Source organism: Schistocerca serialis, chromosome 3, assembly GCF_023864345.2.
Source record: "Schistocerca serialis cubense isolate TAMUIC-IGC-003099 chromosome 3, iqSchSeri2.2, whole genome shotgun sequence".
NCBI classification, from domain to species: Eukaryota; Metazoa; Arthropoda; class Insecta; order Orthoptera; family Acrididae; genus Schistocerca; species Schistocerca serialis.
Genome location: NC_064640.1, coordinates 392,957,437 through 392,976,855, shown reverse-complemented (window position 1 = coordinate 392,976,855; position 19,419 = coordinate 392,957,437). Strand labels below are relative to the sequence as shown.

The 19,419-nt window shown below is 39.2% G+C and overlaps 1 protein-coding gene across 2 annotated transcripts in view; it reads right to left on the bottom strand.

Moving 5' to 3' along the window:
* The window catches only part of LOC126470245 (polycomb protein Scm), a 216,823-nt gene that overhangs the window by 187,808 nt on the left and 9,596 nt on the right, over nucleotides 1-19,419 (bottom strand). For both annotated transcript variants that reach the window (XM_050097954.1, XM_050097955.1), the window contains exon 2: nucleotides 15,145-15,206. In XM_050097954.1, coding sequence (XP_049953911.1) covers nucleotides 15,145-15,172 — 28 coding nt within the window. In that variant the 5' untranslated portion in view covers nucleotides 15,173-15,206. The remainder of the gene's footprint in view (nucleotides 1-15,144; nucleotides 15,207-19,419) is intronic.

The window sequence follows — 19,419 nt, the reverse complement described above, 5'->3', positions numbered from 1 at the left end:
TACCTTTTGTGTGGGCTAAAAACTCAAGATGCATTTCAGGAACTCAAAAATGCTTTCCTTAGTGACAGATGTTTAGTGCATTTTGACCTTGCCAAGCTGTTAGTTTTGCAAGTCAACGCTTCTTCCTATGGAATTGACACTGTGCTTTTCCACAGAATTGGTGCACAAGACAGACCCATTGCTATTGCCTCAAAGTTATTAACTCAAATTCAGTGCAATTATTCTCAAACAGAAAAAGAGGCTCTTGCTATTGTGTATGGTGTGACCAAATTCCATCACTATTTGTATGGTCCCAAGTTCTTTTTAGTGATAGATCACAAGCCCTTGCAGTCCTTGTTTCATCCGTCAAAGTAGGTTCCTACATGCACTGCTCAAAAATTGCAATGTTGGGCTTTGTTGCTTTCGCAGATCAGTATGAAGCTGTGTACAGACCTACAGCAAAGCATGGCAATGCAGATGCCATATCTCACCATCCAATTGGCCCAGACTTTGATTTTGATGCATCTGCCGCATCTTGTTGCCAGATCAATGTGCAAGACTCTGAATTGCTGGAATCTTTTCCCTTGCACTACAGAAATATTGCACAGGCTATGGAAGGAGACCCAGATCAAGATTTTGTTGCATTACATTCACACGTCTTGGCCTCTTCATTGAACAGTATCCAGAACTCTGTTGGGCACCGATATTTTGCACGTCAGCATAACCTTTCAGTTCAACAAGGTGTGATTCTAGTTCAAAATTATAGTGGACAATCGCATGTACTAATTCCGAAAGTGTTGCAAAAGGATGTGTTGCAGTTGCTCCACCAAGGGCATTGGGGAATTGTTCGCACTAACCAGTTAGCACAACGGCACTGTACGTGGCAGGGCATGGATGCCCACATTGAACAGATGATGTCACAGTGTTGCACATGCGCAGAAAACCAATTCGCACCACCACCGACAGTCTCAGCTTGACCTAAGACTCAATCGCCATGGCAACAAGAGCACATAGACTACGCAGGACTATTCTGGAACACTTGTTGAATCACAGTGGTAGATTCATTTAGCAAGTTTCAATTTGCGGTGCTTATGAAATCTACCACCTCACGTAGCAGCATTCAAGTATTGTCCTCCATATTTTGCATAGAAGGTTTACAGAAGTACTTGTGTTTGACAATGGACCACAGTTCACTTCATGTGGTTTTGAACAGTTTTGTGAACGAAATAGCATTCGTCATCTAAAAAGTGCTCCGTTTCACCCCCAGTCCAACGGAGAAGCAGAACGCGTCATACGCAGTTTTAAACAGCAGATGGCCAAGCTCAGCACCACCCACATATGGGAACAGGTTCTGCACCTCTTTCACGCCTCCTATCCCTCCCACCCACAAGACGGACCATCACCAGCAGCACTTCTGCATGGCCGCCACCATCGGACACTACTACACTTGCTACACCCAACAGCATCGAAGCCCTGCCAATGGTCTGCAAGTACAGCTTTGTGCCACGCAATCTTTTTTCTTTTCAGGGTTTATGGCAACCGTGGGCACTGGGAAAGAGGCATGATCCACTGTCGTGTTGGCTCTTTTATGTTCTTCATTGCAGGTCCCGATGGTTTGCAGTGCCGCCACCAGAACCAAATTCATGCGTGTCATTTGTCCCGTGATTCTGCTGCTTTTCTTCCCACAGAGTCACAGCCTCACAGGACCATGCGGCCTTTGCAGCTGCCCTCTGGTGCCACCAGGGCACCCCAGGAGGAGCAGATGGATGATGCCCCCTCGTCCTCGCCGCCCCCACTCGCTGACCTAATGGACACAGACCCGTCGCCACCGTCATCACCACATGACATGCCCTCAGGCTTGGATGTGTACCCAGGCACCAGTTTTCCGGAGGATGTTCCTGTTGCTTTGGAAGGCAGATGGTGGGGTATGGTTGGGAGTATGCCATCCTCCACAGTCACGGCTCCCAGCTCATCTCTGTGTGTCCAGCATCCTGCCACAACCCTCTCCCCATTGTTGTTCGTATCCTACCTAAACGACAACGGTGCCACATTTTGGGGGGAAGAAATGTGCTGGCGTAAGCTGTCATATTGGCTGGCAAAGATGAAGTGCGAAGATCGATTAGGCCATGGATCAAGTGCCCCTATCACGAGAGAGGCCAGAGAGACACCATGAACAACACGCTGCCAACATCCCCGCAACAGCAATATTTAGGACACCGCCACTGACCAGAGGGCCTCACCCACACCAACATCCAGCTGGTGTCTGTCAGTTTACTTGCAGAGCAGGTTTAGTTTGTCACAGACTATGACAATACATAGCAACCAGATTAGTGACTATAGCAGGATTAGTACTTTACATCAGTCTGCAAGAGGACTATTACTGATGAACTTGTACCACACAACATGGACTCTATTCAAGTTTAGTAAAAATTCCAGTTCACATAAATACTGTATTAATCCACATGTGCATTTGTATCGTAGAAAGAGGATACCACCCACTCGTACCATCATCCTCTCCCTTGCTTCGTTGCGATACAAGACAACATAAATGAATGCTGAGGTCCCTGAGCCATTTAGAACAACCTGGGGAGCACATGTGGCTTTATTGAAAATACCACAGACACAGTGATCATTAGCCCCCTAAAACCTGACGTTGAATCATTTACTGGGTGTTTCTGTGTGGCTGGGTTTTTCTGTGAAAATTCAGTTTCATTACACTATGATATGTAGTATGCTAACAGCAGTTGTTCTGCTTGAATACAATATTGGTTTCTCCCATGTCAAAACTAAAACATAACACCATTGGCTATACAGATATGTTGTTCTGCCATCTTCACTTTGCTTGTGGCAATCATTACCAATGCACATTGTATGGCTCTTTGTAAAGTTGTACTGAAATTGCTCAAAAACTTGATATTACATCTTTATATTTTAGCTTTCACTGGGGTTGTCAACTTAATTAACTATTACAATAACGAAAGCAATATTCTACATCTATATGATTACTCTGCAATTCACACTTAAGTGTTTGATTGTACTTTCAAGAAAAATCTTGTTGGAACAAAAAAATGCTTTTGTTTCAATGATCGACACCAGAAATCGCTCCTCATACTCATGACAATCTCTGTCCTATTTCATGACGTAAAACAAGCTGTCCTCCTTTGAGCTTATTGTATGTTCTGTCAATCCTATTTAGCATAGATCCAATACTGTGATGCAATATTCCGCAAGAGAACAGACTAGTGTAGTCTAGGTAGTCCCTTTAGTAGATTTGTTATATCTTCTAGATGTCCTGTGAATAAAACACTGTCTTTGACTCACCTTCATCACAACATTTTCTGTGTGATGGTTCCAATTTAAGTTGTTTTTAATTGTAATCCATAAGTTTTTCATTGAATTGACAGCCTTTAAGGTCATGTAATTATAATAGACAGTTAATGTAAAATAATTTGTATGTTAACTAAATCCAGGAGGCTGTAAGATATCACCACATATTTATAAGAGCATCTGTACTTATCTGATAACAATGATGCTATGATAAGGAAATTTTCTGCAGTAAAACTTAAAAATGCCTCCTAATTCATTACACACTTGTTTCTGAAAGCATTTAGACATGATTATTTGGCAGATATGTTTATTAATGTAACCCTTGTATTCTTTCAGATTTATCTACTCTTCTAAAAATAAAAAAATAAAAACTCACTCCGGCAACTTGTTCTTGTTTCATCACATCAATTGAAATTCATTACTAAATAATCTTATTCATTTTTACACTTCTCTCAATTATGACAAACGTTTCTGTTTTATGCTTCTGGTTGGTCTTGTGAGATACCCTGTATTTCATTTAACCTACTCTTCCTTGCAGTCAGTATTTAATAAATCTATGGCATATATCCTCCTCATAAAAATATCTGACCTGAACTTCCCTTCGCTTTACTGATTTGCTCCATTGTAGATGTTACTTTCTGAATGCAGTTAATATGTACAGTATATACTTACACAGCATTGGACACTTCTAACAGAATTCCTTGCCCAATATTTGAAACTTTCATCTTTTCTTTTGAACTTTTCCAACTGTCAAGAATTTGTTGAATTGCTACTGTTTTCTGTCTTCAACGTAACTTGCCATATACCTCAGATATTTCTCACAACATGTTCTTACACCAATTGTCGATCTCCAACTTTACATTTAACCTCAACATTTTAACATGTGACATGTATTTCACTTATTAGTTCTCTACTGTGTAAAATATTCCAGTTTTAACTTAAATGTCATGTAACTGGAAAGAAGAATGCAACAGTTAACCAATAACCTATTTGCAGGAAGTTTTAATCTAATGTGTTAACAAATTTATGTTGACATTCTCCCTTAGTAATTATGACTCATAGTATGTTACATGTTAGTTCCTCTCAACTGCCTTCCCAATCTTTCTTTACCCCTTTTTGGAAAAATAGTCTCAAAATATCTTGATACATAAACAAAAGTTATTTATTATTTAAGGCAATTTTTTCAATATTGAAATGAAATAAATTTGTACACACGCAGCAGAAAGTGATAAAATGGGCTAATACATGAGTTGTATATATTTGTTATCAAACTTGTAATATGAGTGGGAACAGCAGAGATAGCACAGTGTTGTTAAGCCATAGGCAAAAGCCAGACTGTAAGGATAGAGCCTATTGAGGTAACTCCTCAAATTACTTTTATATACACACACACACACACACACACACACACACACACACACACACACACTCTAAAGGAAACACAGGGATAAATGCTTACTTCATAATATCCTCTTTTTCAAGTGAGTACAATTTCTGCACAATTATCACCAAACCAGTTTTTCTTTTGTTGATAAGCAAGCAAATCTACATCTCCATAAATACCATATTAGCCATAATACAGTACATAGCAGAGATTGGGCTGACCGAAGTACTTCTTTAGATTACACATACAATAAATGTTTGTCCAAAACACAAACAACTTTTAATTCTTCAGGCTTTCCCAGCGTGGCATTGACATGTTGATTAATTGGGTTTCTGCCAGTAATTTGCATGATATTTCAGCTGTGTGAGTCACAGTCTTCTTCAGGTGCTGTCTGATACTCAGTATCAATATGACACAAACAACTTAATCATAGTTCATTGAGTATTTGGTGGCTCTATTTGTGTAACTGAAAAATGTGATATGTACATCTATCGAACGATGTTATCCCAAAAGCGGGGATTTTTCTGAATTTGTCAGTTTTGTTGCATTTTGGAATAATAAGTGCAATGAGTGGCAATAAAAATTAAAAAAAAGACAACGCTTTATTAACATGCAACAGAGAATAAAACAGATGACAAACACATGAAAACTTGTCTGTAATAAGTTGAGCTTTTAAGGGACACAATGAAAATCAGAATGCGCAGTTATAGTCATTCCCACAGCATGAAAACTCCAATAATGGCTCAGAAGCATCAGTGACAAAATATCAGTATTACATGGAGAATGCAGTGAAAATCCACAATGTTGTTCCAAAGCATGTTTGACTGCTCCATACATGCAGAGCTAAACTGAATGCCTACACACGCAACACATTTGATAAGAAACATGGAACAAAACATCAAAGTTTGTCCCAAACTTGCAACAAAAGAAATTTGACTGCCCGTTACCACTACTGTCAGCTATAGCCTTTTAGCATTGGGAATGATAAAAATGGAGGACTTATGGCTCAAATCAAAATTCCTAATTAGATGTGTGTAAAACAAGTCTGTTGCTCAGAGAACTCAATGAGTGGTGAAAAACAAATGCTGAATAGAATCAAAATACAAGTGATGATAATTTTGAAAGAAGCATCCCATGAAGTTAAAAATAAAATGCAATAACCAAACTTTCATAACATGTCTGGTAACCTTTCACTTGTCAATTAGCTTTGTGTGAAGCAGAAGATCATGTCACTTGTTGATGGCAAGTATACCATAATAGAAAATGGCCAAATGATATTTGTGCTTTTGAATTCTGTCTTCCAGCATGATTATTTGATGGAAGAAGACCATGTCATGGTCCCCACTTTTCATAGCCATATGGATGCAACATCTATAAATATGGAGACAACTGACTGACAGGTAGAAGTGCTATTTTCGTTAAAGATGACACTTGTGTCAATGACACACCATCAAAGAATGTGTCCAATGCATTCTGACCTTATTGGAACAAACAAGACAGGATAACAAAACAAGGAACTATGAAATTCCAGAATAAAAATATCACCACAACCACTACCAACAACATTACTATGCAATAATTTACTTCATTTTACAAATCTTAATAACTGGCAACAAAAGGACATTTCAGCCATTGCCAAATCCCCAAATTCACAGGTAATGAGTTGGGGAAACTGTGGTAAATGCAAATCAGGATGGATTTTGCAGGTAAACAAATTTGTATCCTCTTTCGGTAATTAGCTTTTGTATTTCTCAAAGCATTTTGCCAAGCTACAATTTAAATATCACTGTCAAACACACACAAAGCAGGACTCCTACATGAACATGATCTTCCCTCATCCAATTAATTTCAGTGAATGATATCCTGTAACACAATTAAGTGGACTTAAGGTAGTCCTCCAGGAAATATTATTAGAGGAAAGTCTTCAACTTGGGTTTTAAAATTGTGGTTTGTCACTAGCAGGATTGAACTCTTATAGAAACCTACAGTCAATGTCAATTTTAGGGTAATGCATGCTTTTTTGAAAAATGTTTAGAGATTGTCTCAAAACATCACTATCTGTACTGTACCTTGTAGTTACTGAAAGGCTGCTGCAGTCCCATTCAAGAAGTCAACCACAAATATCATATGCAGGTAGAAGTATTGTCATGTTTGTGCAAGAACTCCAGATTGTTAAAGACACTTCAACATGAGCTTCCTTAGTTAACACTGGGTATGGTCTCAATAGCTTGCTTTTGTACTAAAACAGTTTTTGTGTCCAAGCAGAATTCCCCCAACGTATTATTCCATGTGGCATCAAGAAAGTCGCAGAAAGTAAACCGGTTTCAGTACCTCTATGGAGTTGACTCTATAGGTAATATTCTAATTGTAATCAGCAATATACACCATAGTTTCAGCTTATGAAAGAGGTGGCGAATGTGTGTCTTCCACAAGGGGTTACCATCCACTCTCCTGATCGAAGACCTAGTGTCTCCTGCTTCAAAGAGGTTAAGGAAGACAGGAAGATTAGGGTTTAAAACTGGTTCATGACACTCATCTGAGGTGGAGCACAAACTTATATTAGGTAAAGATGGGTATGGAAGGGCATTGGCCTTATCCTTTTCAAAAGAAACTAAATCTAGATGGATGAACAGAGGTTTGCAGCACTGCCATTATCAGGAAAAAGAGTTGAGTGCATCATGAAACCCTGAGAAATTCTACATATTACAATACTTTAAGTATGAGCCCAATTCCTGTCAAATGATAGTGTTAAATTAAATTCCGTTTCCTACAGTTGTGACAAGATTAGAACCGATGGAGTGTCTTGCAGTTAATCACATAATTTATTTAGCTATATACACTACAGTTCACACAGTCAAAATTCTTTAAATCACAGAGGTTTCTAAACACTGCAGTTTTTTCCTTCTTTTATGAACACTTTCCACTACCTTATGCAAGAATAAATATATTTTCTGCAAAACTGAAGTCATTCCTATAGTCAAACTGCAAATCTGTTCATCAAATTGTGCTCGGAAAAATAAGCAACTATTCCATTTTCAATTTTTAAACATATTTACCAATGATATAGTCATCTACACTCTGATTAAAATTACTTATATGACATTTTTAACATGGCATTACAGTTTTACAATCTCGACTGACAGCTGTCTAATGGTTAAGGCTCTAATAACAGGGTGTGGGGTGCCAATGTGGGAAAAAAAGTGTTTTTTCTGGTGACAGTTAAATGGGCAACAGGCAGTGCCTAATTACTGATAATCTGTGTGCGCTAAACTTGTAAAAACTGCAAGTCAACTGATATTTTCCTTTCCGGAAGTTAGCAATGGCAGATGTTTCACATGTTATGTTGAGAGCTCTGACTAGCGGAACTTATTTCCAAGTTGTGAAGTATAAAGTGTTAAGTAATTTTAACCATTCTGTAGTTGTTATTTTTCCATTTTCCTTGTGTAGGGAACTCATCAATGAATAATTAAATCTCTTGGAAAATATCTTACTGAAAAGACCTGTCACACAAGTAACTAGGTAGACTGCTAGTGTATGGTGCAGAAATCTTCACTATCCTACTTTGAGTTTCAAAATAACATGTGAATCCTTACACTTAAGATGCTTGATTACTGCTTCAGTTTCCTTTTATTTGTCTCGTAACACTGAATCGACTTGCCACTTGACCATCCTGATTTATGTTTTCTGTGTTTTCCTAAATTATTTCAGACAAACACAGAAACAGCCCTTGTGGTGTCATCTGAAGAATAAAGACCCATGTCAAAGGTGGTGCCTCATGACAGAACCACAAGTAAGGAGAGTCGCTGCCTAACACAGAAGCAAATGGGAAATGTTGGTACAGACACACCCTGAAGAATTTCCATACACCACCACAGCTGGATGCTTGCTTGCTTCAGAGTGCAGTGCCACTCATCCCACTTGTTCATCATCACTTATGATGAAGTATCATCTTACTTCAAATCCAGCAGTGTGATTTATTGAAGCCAAAAATCTAGAAATGCTAATATGTCACCACAGTTCCTTCATAAGGCCATGGCCGACCACCTGTCCCATCCTCACAAAACAATTGCTATATATTCTGTGTGTATGTATACCTCGTGCTATTTATATTCATCATATTATGATGACAAATCCTGTATCATTATGAGATGATCCGTGGACTGATTAATAAATCAAATCAAATAAGTTTTCATCAGCTTACCTGTCCTAAACAAGAAATTATGATTGAAGTTTTTTGCATATCTCTGTAGCGTTTGTAACATATTCCCTCTTTTCAGTGTAAAGGTTGTTGAGTGGTCAGGACTTGCAAGTGGGCGTAAAGGGCTGTCAGCTGCTTAGCTGGTCTGCTTAGTGTTCTGCTAATCTCAGTGGCCAATATAATATTACTATATTTTTGTGTCTACTACAAAGTGTTTAACCATGTCTGAGAAATAAGTTGTTCAGTTTCGTGCACAACGGATTGAATGACTGCTGCTAAGTGTCCAACAAATGACAACTTTACTGTCGCAACGAGCAGCTCCACATGTAGCAGCTGCTCCCAGGTTTCACCAGTTTAACAGTACAGAAGAGGGCTGGTCCAAATGTCATATGCAACTGGAAGCCTAATTCACAGCTTACAAAATTGAAGGTATGGCACACATTGCTTTCTTTTTGTCAACAATCAGAGCAGATGTGTACTGTCTATGTTTAAAACTGTGCCCAGACTCTTGTCCTGAAGATATTGTGTATGAAAAACGTGTTCATGAAATAGACTAATAATTTGAATCTCAGACTCAAGTTGCCACAGCGAGATTTATATTCTTTCGTCTTAAGGAGCACCATGAATAGTCATTGAAACAGTTGACTACTGAACTTTGCAGGCAAAAAAGAAATGGCAGATTTAAGTGTTCTTGCAGATTAAGTTACAGTGATATTATGGTATATGATGAAATCACACAAAATTTGGCACACACACGCATTTGTGCTGCTATCCTAATATTGCCAGATCCTGATCTGAAAACAGTTTTGCCAATTGTACAGTCTTGAAGTATACTAGACACAACTGAAGTTGTGTTTTGAGGCTCCCTCTATTACTCCTGTTCATAATACACAGGACTCTCAGCCTAAAGTTCACACTAATGCTAGAGTGAAAAAAAGGCAGGGGTTAGATTAACAGTAAAAGAACAGGTGAAACATTTCAGATGTGGTACACAAGGGGTACTTCAGAATAAGTTGAAGTACTGTCCTCGGTGTTTTTCAAATCATGACGGAAAAGCTTGTCCCTATCAGGATGTAAAATGTTTAATGTGTTGTAAACACATTGTTTACAAGGTGGCCAGAGCAGGCACCACATGAGTGCGACTTTCAGGACGTGAGTGTCATGTTGGCACTGCCACTACAGTCAACATCAATGAAGGCTTGCTTTTCTGGATCATGGAAACCTCCTGTAGTCCACAAACACAAGAACAAACATTTTGGTCAATTAAGAGTGGCTCACAAGATGATTAAATTTCAGTTACTCACAGGTGCATCTATCTCCCCGCATCAATAAAGACAAATACGAAATGATTGGTAGCCCACAGCTTTAGAAGGTTACATCTGTTTTATCTGCTTATAATGGACATGAAATACCAGTACATGTTGTGTGCAGTTTGCAAGCAACTTTTTGTGAAGTTACAAAGAGTGTTTCATTTCATATACTATGTCCCAGAAACAGAGCCAACATTTTTGGTTTACACTTGTTTGAGTTGTTCAACATGCGCATCCAAGACAATGTGTTACAAATCACGTTTCAGTGCCTCATACTAATATTTCTGACTTGTGGAATAAAACATTGATCAGCCAGAACAATATGAACACTTATCTACTAGCGATATAAACCTGCCCAGGCAATAGTAGTGTCATCTGGTAAGGAATCACGGCTAGTCGGACACATGCACGGTGCATGCAGCATCAACGAGTGTGCTGTCATTGTGTAGAATGGGGAAGATACGTGATCTGAGTTTGACTGAGGGCAATTTGTGACAGCTCAGAGGTTCAGCATGAGCAGTTTGGAAATTGCACAACTTGTCGGGTGTTTGAAGAGTGCAATGGCGAGTGTCTTCAACACATGGCAAAACCAAGCTTTAACCACACCCAGACATTGTGGGGTTGGGCAGTCACCCCTCATTACAGATGTCGTATGTTGTATGCTGGACAGACTGGTAAAATAGAACGGGTGGTGAACTGTGGCAGAACTAACACCAGATTTTAATTCTGGGCAGAGTACAAGTGTGTCTCAACACTTAGTGCACTGAACACTCTTAACAATCAGCCTCCATAGCCTACGACCCATGCATGCATGCACCAATCCTAACATGAAATCGACAACTATGACTGAAATGGGCACATGACGAGTGGCACTGGACATTGGCGCAGTGGCAGATCTTATATGGCACGATGAATCCCGATACCTTCTTCATCATGCTGATGGGAGGGCATGAATCTGTCATCTTCCAGGGCAACAGTTCCTTGACACCTATACTGTTGGATGGAGCCCAAGCTGGCGGCGGCTCCATTATGCTATGGGGAACATTCACATGGGCATCCATGGGTCCAGTGGAGCTCGGGCAAGGCACCATTACGGCCAAGGAGTATTGTACAATGGTTGCAGACCACATACACCTCTTCATGATGATCATGTTTCCTGACGTGACATTTTTCGACAGGATAATGTGCCATGTCACAAGGCCAGGAGTGGTTCAAGGAACGCAGTGGCTGGTCCCCCAACTCACCAGATCTGAACCCAATCGAACACATCTGAAATGTGATTGAAAATGGCATCAGAACTCATTGCTCCCTTCCCAGAATTTACGAGAATTAGATGGTGTGTGTGTGTGTGTGTGTGTGTGTGTGTGTGTGTGTGTGTAAATATGGTGCCAACTTCCTCCATCGACCTACCAAGGCTTCATTGCTTTCAGTCATGGCATGTTGCCACTGTTACCCGTGCCAAAGTGGACAAACTGACTACTAGGTATGTCGTCATAATGTCCTGGCTGATCAGTCTGTGATGAACTTTATGAACCAGGATTAGGAAGGGCCAAATATTTTGATTTGCACATTACTGTTAAAGATAATGTGCAACAACGATTTCATCATGTTCAGCCTGTCCCCCATACTGTACATGAGCAGTTTGCTTGGGAACTGTAATGATGGAAAGATACTTGGGTGTTACAACCTGTTTCTTCAAGTTAGAAAGCATCACCCTTGGTCATTTTCAAAAAGCCATCAGGAGATTTTCATCTGTTTGCTGATTTTAAAGCAACAGTAAACCTACAAACTGTTGTGGATTCATTTCCTCTTCCACAAATGGAGGAATTAATGGCAGATTGGGTAAGGGCAAATTCTTTGCCAAGGCTGATTTATGTGAGGTATACAGCTACCACTGAACAAGCAGCCCAAGCAACACTCACCTGGGCTTATTCGAGTTTCAAAAACTACCATTCAGAAGTGTTTCAGCTCCTGCTATTTCTCATTTTCTGGAACAAGTAACAGCAAAAGTCCCTTCACATACAAACTATTTTGACAATACTGTTGTTGTTGGTTGTATGCCTGCTGAACACTGGCAACTTTTTTTAATTTTTTTTTTTATTTTGAAGAAAAAGTTCTTCCTGCAGCTGGCTTAAAGTGTAACAATGAATAGTTCTCCTCCTTCCATGAAAAATTTAAATATTTAGGACCTATAATAAATACACAGGGTATTCATCCTTTTCTTCGCACTTGCCAGCAATTAAAGATTGCTGGTGCCCCGTAACATTAAAGAGCCCCAAGCTGTCATGGGTAAGCTCATAAATTACTGTAAGTTTATTGCAAACACTGTGCAAATTGCTGCTCAGCCCAACTGGCTGTGCCACAAAGGTGTTCCTCTCATGTAGTTCCAAGACTGCCAGGATGCATTTCAGCAGTTAAAGGACACATTGTTAAGACAGCATCATCTTATTCACTTTGACCCAACTAAGCCTGTTGTGTTAGCTGTAGATGCATCTTCTTATGGGATTGGAGCTGGACTCTCCCACAGCACTTTTTTCAGTGGCCAAGTCCATCTGGACCATATCGATTTCGCAGGTCCCTCATGGAACACATGGTGGTCATTGGGTACATGCATACAGCAACTCTCCTTCCATACTCCCCATGACATCCACAAATGCTGCTAGTACTCTGATAGCTTTGTCTTCTATTTTTTGTCTAGAAGGTTTTCCTGAGGTCTTGGGCAATGGACCACAATGCACGTCTGCTTATTCTTGACAGTTTTCTGCCACGAATGTAATACACCATGTAAGTAGCGCACCCCTTCACGCTCAGTCCAACAGTGAAACTGAATGCTTCGTTAAAACATCAAAAAGTCACATGGAGAAACTCTTTCTCCCACACACAGGAGCAAGACTTTTTTAAAGAAAGATTTTTCTCTTCTCATACCATTCCTTGCTATATGACAGGAAGTCACTGGCAGAATTATTACATGGTCATTGTCCCCATACCCTGTATGTAGTAGCTTCTGCAGCCGCCACGGAAATCTTTCATTGTCGATGCCAACGGAGACTGATGTTTCGCAACCGTTGCCACTGGTCCCGCTGCCGAAGCCCATGTCTGTGGAGGAGCTCCCTCCTGACAGCTGTTATGATACCCCTGGAGTTCCGCTTCCAGTCAACCTGACCTTGGGTGTGGTCCCCCCCCCCCCCCCCCCCCGTCATCTTCTCAGCTATGTCAGCATTTAGGCCCCTCACCCCATCATCATGTGGCACAGCAGGTCCCATGCCAAAGCTGGTACCTCATGACAGAACTTCAAGTAAGGACAGTCGCTGCTTGATGCAGCAGCAAATAAGAGATGTTGGAATACACACATCCTGAAGAATTTCCATACATCACCACAGTTGGATTTGCTTGCTTGCTTGCTTCAAAGCGCAGTGTCACTCATCCCACTTGTTAATCATCACTTATGATGACAGTATCGTTTTACTTCAGGTCCAGCAGTGTGAGTTATTGAAGCCAAACTGTCTTTCCAAGTTTATAGTCAACTGTGCATTGAGATGCGACTATCATTCTTTATCAAACAAAGTGATAAGTTTCACTATTCAGCGACAGTACACATACATAATGAGATTCCTCTGGACCTGGATTGTTTCAAAGTTAAGTACTCTACCTTGTTCAAGTTTTAATTGCGTGATCTAATATGCTGTGTGTGGTGTAGGTGTGCTCAGCCTCCTCCAGAAGTAAATCCAGAAATTCTACATCATCACCGCAGTTCCTTCGTAAGGTCAGAGCCTACCACCTGTCCCATTCTCACAAAACAATTGCTGTATATTCTGTGTGTATGCATACCTTGCGCTATTTATTTTCATTGTATTACGATGACAAATCCTATACCATTGTGAGATTATCCACGGATTGATTAATAAATCAAATCAAATGAGTTTTCATAAGTTTACCTGTCCTAAACAAGAAATTATTATTGAAGTTTTTGAATATATCTGTAGTGTTTATAACATATTCCCTCTTTTCAGTGTACAGGTTGTTGAGTGGTCAGGACTTGTGAGGGGTCGTAAAGGGCTGATGTTAAGTGAGAAAAGGAAATTAGATCAAATAAAAACAATACTTCAGTAGACGGCTGAAGGTGTGTCTTGTCAACAGCTTTAATCAGATAGCACTGCCTTAGCTCTGAAAGGCAGGTAGCTAGGGTCGTATAGACATTGCAGAAGTTACGCTGCAAGAAAACTTGTGAAGACTTAACTGGGGCTTTCGAAACAAAATTTTTTAAACCAGTTCCCTAACATATTCCTTGACTGGCTGCACCCCGTACATCAGTGAGTCAACAACAGAACCTTTCTGCTGCTTCTCTGACACTGCCCACACTGTATCTAATATGGTTTTTATTTTATTCTGAGATTTATATACTCTACCTACAAAGTTTATGTTCTAAGCTTCTTTAACAAAATTTCTTTACCTGCTCATACTTTCCATAAAAAACTACAGCAGACTGTGCTACAAGCTTAAACAATCTTCGTCTTTCACATGAGGTTTCAATGCCTCATGTTATTGACACTAGCTGCATGTCAATACTGGGACTGTGTTTTACATGCCTTAGCAGATATCTGATTTTATTAAATGTAGTAAGAACCAGTATGAAGCTTTCTATTTATCATCCAAATTGTATGCACAGTTCACTCCTGCTATCAATGGTCATTTAATTGCTGAATGAATGATTCTACTACAAGTGAATTAGTGACTAGTTTTCTCGTACATCTTTGCACTCCTCATTTATTTCATAAAACCTTCCAATCTTAAGACAAGTGCATCTTGGTCTAATGACTTATAGGTAGGTATTTTCACACTGGAACTACCTGCTAATGATACTTTCAAAAACAAAGTCATTTTACAACATGCATCTGAAAGAGCCATAAATAATTTACTCTTTGATTCACGCAATAAATATGACTAACCTCTCAGTTTCCCTGTGGTGTTTGACATAGGGGTGGAACTTCTCTCTGCTACGTGCAACAATCTGTAAATAGATATTTGTTTAAGAACAGCTAGATATAACATAAATGTGAATATTCCTAATAGAGAGATTAAGTTAGAAACTGGCACTGAAGTTCAGCTGGTCTTCCTACAAGGGTAGGAAATTATACAAAATTTCAAACACTTCAATCTTACATTTTTCACATACACTGTGTCATTACAAGTAAAAAAAAAAAATCGTTTTAACACTGGAATATAAAGGGGCAAGATTACATACCACTGGCATCTCACACTTTACTTTACATGTAGAACTTATGAAGTACCATACTGATGGTTACCTGAGTGACAATTAATTACGAAGTGTCAGTATATTTTGTATCATAGCTAAAAGAAAGGTATGACATATTCAACCAGAAAACAGTAACATTCAAAAGTGAAAGTTACACTCCACTTCATAGACTATAACTAAACTGTGCATTTAATGGTTCATTTTATAAAGAAAATAAGTCAGGTTTCTTTCTTTGTTAGTTCAAGTATGAAAATGTACATGAATAATAACAATATAACAAATTTTAACCATCAGAATTTACTCAAATTATGTGTGAGACTGACCTGGGCATTATCAGTAGCCTCCTATACAGGGTGTCCAGGATGGTCAGTATTAAGGGATATGACAGGAACAAACATTCAAAGCAAAAAAGTCTAGTAATCATGGACTCTAAAATGTATACCTAAAGAGCTATGAGCACTTGTTTTCCGCAGTAGCAAAGATGATGAAGTGTTAATAGCTCTTAAGGTATACATTTTAAAGCCCATATTTACTAGACCTTTTTTTGGTTTATAACTATCATTTCTGTCGTAGCCCTGAATACTGCCCAGTCCCCCTGGGGCACCCTGCATTTGAAGTACACCGATAACCATTCAGAGGAATTTTTTTACGGTAGTTACTATACAATAGCCCTTATACCAAAACAGTTATTGTTCATGAAAAATTATAGCCTCTGAAGATAGGTAATTTTTTATTACCAAAATGCATCTTTTGCAAATATGAGAAAATGAAAGGGCATGTTCATGTAAAACTTAACTTTTTTGTGCATGTTCTAAACCAAAGGCTCAGACAATTTTGCATCATTCTCAACTTCCACTATTGTGTGGAGAAGTGTAGTCCCCCCTCCTCCCATCACAGGTCAGGCATTTACTACACAATGGAAATTCTATTTGCGTAATACTGTACATGTGGTGTGTAAACCCGGCTACAACACCTCTATAGGGTGAATGTCAAATTCGCTAGAGTTATCAGAGGGAATATCCACATTAGTCTCAGAAAAGAATTTACATCCTTTCAGATGAAAATGAGAAAATAATAATACAGTATCACAATCCAATCCAAGAACGATAGCAGTTTGCGAGAATAGGACGGAGAGTGCATTATTGCCAGTTCCAAGTGACAGGTGAGTGGTAAATGCATACACATGCTTTGCACTTGATGAAAGCGTATACCCCTCAAATTATGTCTCTCACTTGCTTGAGTAAACAGAATAAAAATTCACTAAATAACTCGCTGCAGTCACATATAATGCTCGCATTGCATACAACATTCAAGAGCACTCATAACACTACTAAACAGTCACTGGCTGCCAGAAAACACATGATGTAGGAGAGCAGAACAAGCCTAAACTCAACCGCCATCATTTGTGACTCCACCTATAATAAGCAACAGGAGCATACATAGTAAGGTCCCAGAATTAGTATGGCTTATTAATTGTATCAGAGACTGGCTGAATCTCAAACTGAATAACAGCAAAATACTGAAGATTGTAATATATATTGCAAGTCTGCTAGACACCACTGGTTGTGGCTAATTTAAAGAACTCAATAATATCTAGTGAGGTTATAACAGAATCTAAACATGAAATAATCTGGGTGAATGTGAGCATCAAATGTGGGCTCAAGCTTGGTAATTGGAAGTGCTTACAGACCATGTGCCTGAGGAAGAGCACTTCACAGAAAACTTGGACAACATTGTGATTAAGTCTCCTGATGATCCTATTTTAACAGGGGGAACTTTCACTTCCTAGCTATAAAATGAGAGGGTTACACAATTAAAACTGGTGCCAGAGCCAGGGATTCATGAGACACTGCTCTTAATTCTCATCTGAAACTTACATTGGGCAGATAGGTAAGGAATCAACTCATGAGGTAAGTGTGTCAGACCTCATAACAACTAACAGTGTCAAGCTTTTCAAATGAGTTAGCACAAAAGAGGACATCAGTGATAATTCGGCTGTTATAGTATCTACAATTACAGCTGTTACAAGGAATGTTAACAAAGGTAGGAAAATACCTTTGCTTACCAGAAGTGATGGGAAACAAACTGCAGAGTATCTGAGCAGTCAACATAAAATATTGAGCCCCGAAGATGAAGACATGGAACATAAATGGCTAATATTGTACAGCATTGCTCTATGCACCTCAGATCAGTATCTGCCGAGCAAGGTTACGAGGGACGGGAAAGACCTACCATATATTTAAGTGAATTTGAAGTCTAGTTCACAAATAAAATCTGCATGAAGCCAAAACGAAATAAGGAGAGCAGTGCATGAAATGGAAGACAACAGAACGCCAAAATATTGAATTCACTCTAAACTGTCTCACAATGGAAGATTATAACATGGCTCCAAATTTCAATCATCGTATGAATGTCAAAATAACAGATATTACAAGAAATGATTTCAAAGTACAAAATTTACTAAAATTGTTCAGTAAGTATAAAGGCATCTGAATCAGACGAGATACCTTTGAGATTCTACACAAATTATGTGAAAGAACTTGCTTACTTTCTAGCAGCAGTTTATCAAAGCTAGCAGAGAGAGAGAGAGAGAGAGAGAGAGAGAGAGAGAGAGAGAGAGAGATCAGGCCATTCTCGTTATCAAAAAGTATTGGCAGATTGATGCACATAATTATGGACCTATATCACTTATGATGGATATATGCAGACTGAAGTGATGAATGAAAATTTGCACCAAGCCTGGGATTCAAATTCAGGTCTTCTGCTTACTGGGTAGAGGTGCAAACCACTATGCCACCCTGGCACAGTGGCTTTGCACAGCTGCATAGACTACTTTAGCACAACTTCCTCATCAATCAAAAATCCCATTCAAAACTAAAAAACAGAACAAAGTACATTGGGGCATGAATGGGAATTTGGACTGAGGATGGATGTTTGCTAGGATAGTCCATGCAGTTGTACAAAGCCATTGTGCCACTAAGGTTAGCGCATCTCCCTAATGTGCAGGAGACCCGGGTTTGAATCCTGACTTTGGTACAAATTTTCATTCATCACTCGGGTCTGCATATATACATCATAGATGTTTGAGATTTGCTGTCATCAGTCTCTCAGAGAATTACGGAACATGTGCTATGCCTATGAATTATGACATTTTTGGAGAATGACTTTATAAAATTCAAAACGGATTGCGTAAACACAGTTTTGGCAAAACCAAATTTGGTCTCATCACTCATTAAATCCAGAGTGCTGCAGACAAAGGTGCTCAGGTTGATGCTGTATTCCTTCACTTCTGGAAGGAATTCAATGCAGTTTTTGACTGTCAATTAAAGAACAAACTGCAAGCTTATAGAGTACTGGATCAAATTTGTGACTGGAGACAGATCTTCCTAACAGACAGAACTCCACACACTGATGTTAATGTGATGAAATTGACAGATGTAATTCTGAGAGGAACCCAAGGAAGGGTTCCAAGGCCATTACCATTCACCATATATACAAACAATCTACTGAATAACACTGTAAGCTCCTTGAGGTAGTTTACAGATGATGCTATTGTCTGTAGGCAGGTTCCAACACAAGGTGATTGTAGTGAAATGCAGGAAGACACGTGGAGGCTCGATGATTGGTGGAGGGTCCGTCAGTTGACCCTGAGCACAAATAAATGTAAAATACTGTGCATAAATAGGCAAAGATAGCCACTGCTGTTTTAAAAAGGAGAGCTTTTCTGTCTGGACTGTTATTAAATTAATTTATTCACCACAATCACAATTTCATCTAACTATGCCATTTTCAAGTGACAGCTGTTACAACATAACTAGCTTGAAGACCAGTTCAAATAGATACATTTCTGTTTGTGAAATATTTTATAAAAACAAAATTGTTTAGAAAATTGTAGTTCTGCCTATCTCACTATGAAGACCATCGGTGTATTAATCCTTTTATAAGAACAGTCCTTGTGTCGTCCATG